The sequence below is a fragment of the Arachis ipaensis genome, chromosome B02 (assembly GCF_000816755.2).
Source record: "Arachis ipaensis cultivar K30076 chromosome B02, Araip1.1, whole genome shotgun sequence".
Lineage (NCBI taxonomy): Eukaryota > Viridiplantae > Streptophyta > Magnoliopsida > Fabales > Fabaceae > Arachis > Arachis ipaensis.
Genome location: NC_029786.2, coordinates 93,955,155 through 93,957,510, shown reverse-complemented (window position 1 = coordinate 93,957,510; position 2,356 = coordinate 93,955,155). Strand labels below are relative to the sequence as shown.

The 2,356-nt window shown below is 31.1% G+C and overlaps 1 protein-coding gene across 1 annotated transcript; it reads left to right on the top strand.

Moving 5' to 3' along the window:
* Positions 1,037–1,807, top strand: LOC107625778 (protein SLE2). The gene is made up of 2 exons (XM_016328487.2): positions 1,037–1,229; positions 1,331–1,807. The coding sequence occupies exons 1-2, from the start codon at positions 1,112–1,114 to the stop codon at positions 1,501–1,503; spliced, it is 291 nt and encodes a 96-aa protein (XP_016183973.1). The 5' UTR covers positions 1,037–1,111; the 3' UTR covers positions 1,504–1,807.

Below are 2,356 nucleotides of genomic sequence, written 5' to 3'. Positions count from 1 at the left end.
TATTCCGTTTAATTCAAACATCCTATTACAATCAGTTTGGGTGGAAGAGAAAACTGAAAATTAATAGGTTAATTATTTTGTTTAAAATTTAATTTATTCGAAAGGTAAATATTGGATGAAATTTGTGTATATTTGGGCGCTATTATTTTATTAAAAAAAGATTTTTTTCAATGAAAAAGATCTTTTTAAATTTTTTAACAATGTTTGGTAAATTTTTAGTAATAAAAGTAAAAGTATTAGTAAAATAAAAAAAAAAAAGATTTTTTTGAGAAGCTGTAATTTACATTTTTTTTAAAAAAAAAATTTTTAAAAAAAAGATGTTTTTCATGTAATAAATAAATAAAAAAAAATTTATATTGTTATATCCAAATATAATTGATAGATAAAAAAATCTTTTTTATATGAGATATCCAAACATAAAATTACTTTTACTTATCTATAAGATCTTTTAAAAAAAATAATTCGAAAAAAGATCTTTTCTTAAAAGCTCACCAAAACAAGCCCTTTGTTTATCACTTTACTCGTAAATTTATTTGTTACAGAGTTGTGTCAAGTAAGATGGAATTGAAAAATTTAGAGTATGGATTGAATACATATAGTTCATATGTTAAGGAAGCGAATTTGCAATTGTTACGAAGACCAAGGTTGAAGGCACTTTTATCAGAGATTAATTGTAGCACCTGACAATCCTACTTGAAAGAATAAACAATACAATGCTAAAGAGAAATTAGTTAAAAGTTAATAAAAACTATAGAAACTTATCAGAAACACTGTATAATACAAACCTGCCAACCGAACAAAGAGTACATGCTCATATTAAAAGTTAGCTGCCCTATTCCCAAGGACGTCGTGTCATTTTCAGAGTTGCGTTGCGTGTCTTATGTTTTGCCACGCATGCACCGCACGTGTCCATGTATGACCACGCTCACTGTTCTTTTCTAAGTAGCTGTCACGTTCTTGATTTTTCTTCCTTACTATCGAATAATTTTAGCATTAATTATGCAACACAAATTTGTTGCCTATATAAAGCCTGATTAAGGACTATGTTAGCATATTGAGCTAAGAGTCAAGTATAGTCAACTAAATTATTGCATAGATATAAGTTATAAGCATGGCATCTAAGCAACAAAACCGACAAGAGCTTGATGAAAGGGCAAAACAGGGAGAGACTGTGGTTCCTGGTGGAACTGGTGGCAAGTCCCTTGAGGCTCAGGAGCATCTTGCTGAAGGTTATTAATTATTATTATTATTATTATGTCAGTAATAATATTACTTATGTATATAAATGAATATGCAACTATATGATATAAAAATGTTGTTTCATTATCAGGAAGGAGTAAGGGAGGGCAAACAAGGAGGGAGCAGTTGGGAACAGAAGGGTACCAAGAGATGGGTCGCAAGGGTGGATTCAGCACCATGGAGAAATCTGGAGAAGAGCGTGCTGAAGAGGAAGGTGTTGAGATTGATGAGTCCAAGTTTGCCACCAAGAACCAAAACAAGTAGTACCATTATAATCCTAATCATGTATGCTAGCTGCTAATGTATGTGTGCTTAATTTATTAGTACTTGGTAGTGATTAGTTTAGGGTTAATGTATAACAAGGTATTTAGGTCCAGTGTCGAGAGTTCTCTAATAATAACTAGCTAGCTAGCATATATTGAGAGGTTCTGCTTATTATTACTAGTGTTTTAGTTGTTAGGGTTTGATGGTAAGAGTGTATGGTTTGTCTGTAATGATGTGTTTAATGATGTAACGACAAATCTAATATTTTCCTTTAGAGAATTAGAATCGTGGTTTAGCATAGTAATGCTTTCTTATGACGGGTGCAAATATCATTTCATCTTTGCTACTGAACTAACAAAGTATTGCAACCTATACATCAATTTTGTAATGCTTAGTCATGTATTTGGCAAAATAAAATTATTAATCTCTGTAGTAATACTTCTAATTCCTGGTAGATTTTCCCAACTGTGTTAAAAATTGATGAGTAAAAAGATTTTAACTTCAGTTGGCTGGAAAGTGATGAGACAAACAAGTTTGTCATTGGCACATTTTACGTTATATAAACGGCCGCTTGTATTTCTGGTATCATGCCTAGCTTTCATACCTTGCTTTGAAGCCCTGAATATTCGATGAAGCATATCCATGAAATAATGGAATCAAAGTATTGCACACTGTCCTCTGTTTTTAGTTCAAACTGTGTAAAGCCAGACTCAAACTAATTATTTTGAATTTTTGTGCTTGAAGAATACGATTATTTTGGGTTCTCCCTGAGTATTTTTTTGGTGCAATTTTAGTTCTAATTTCTAAAACACCAAATTATCAAACTACTACTAGAACTAAACTTTTGGAAAGA

Bases quoted from the DNA above. Each gene is read 5' to 3' on its own strand.
- LOC107625778 (XM_016328487.2), top strand. From the start codon at position 1,112: ATGGCATCTAAGCAACAAAACCGACAAGAGCTTGATGAAAGGGCAAAA. The intron at 1,230-1,330 runs GTTATTAATTAT...TTTCATTATCAG, and splicing joins TCAGGAGCATCTTGCTGAAG to GAAGGAGTAAGGGAGGGCAA.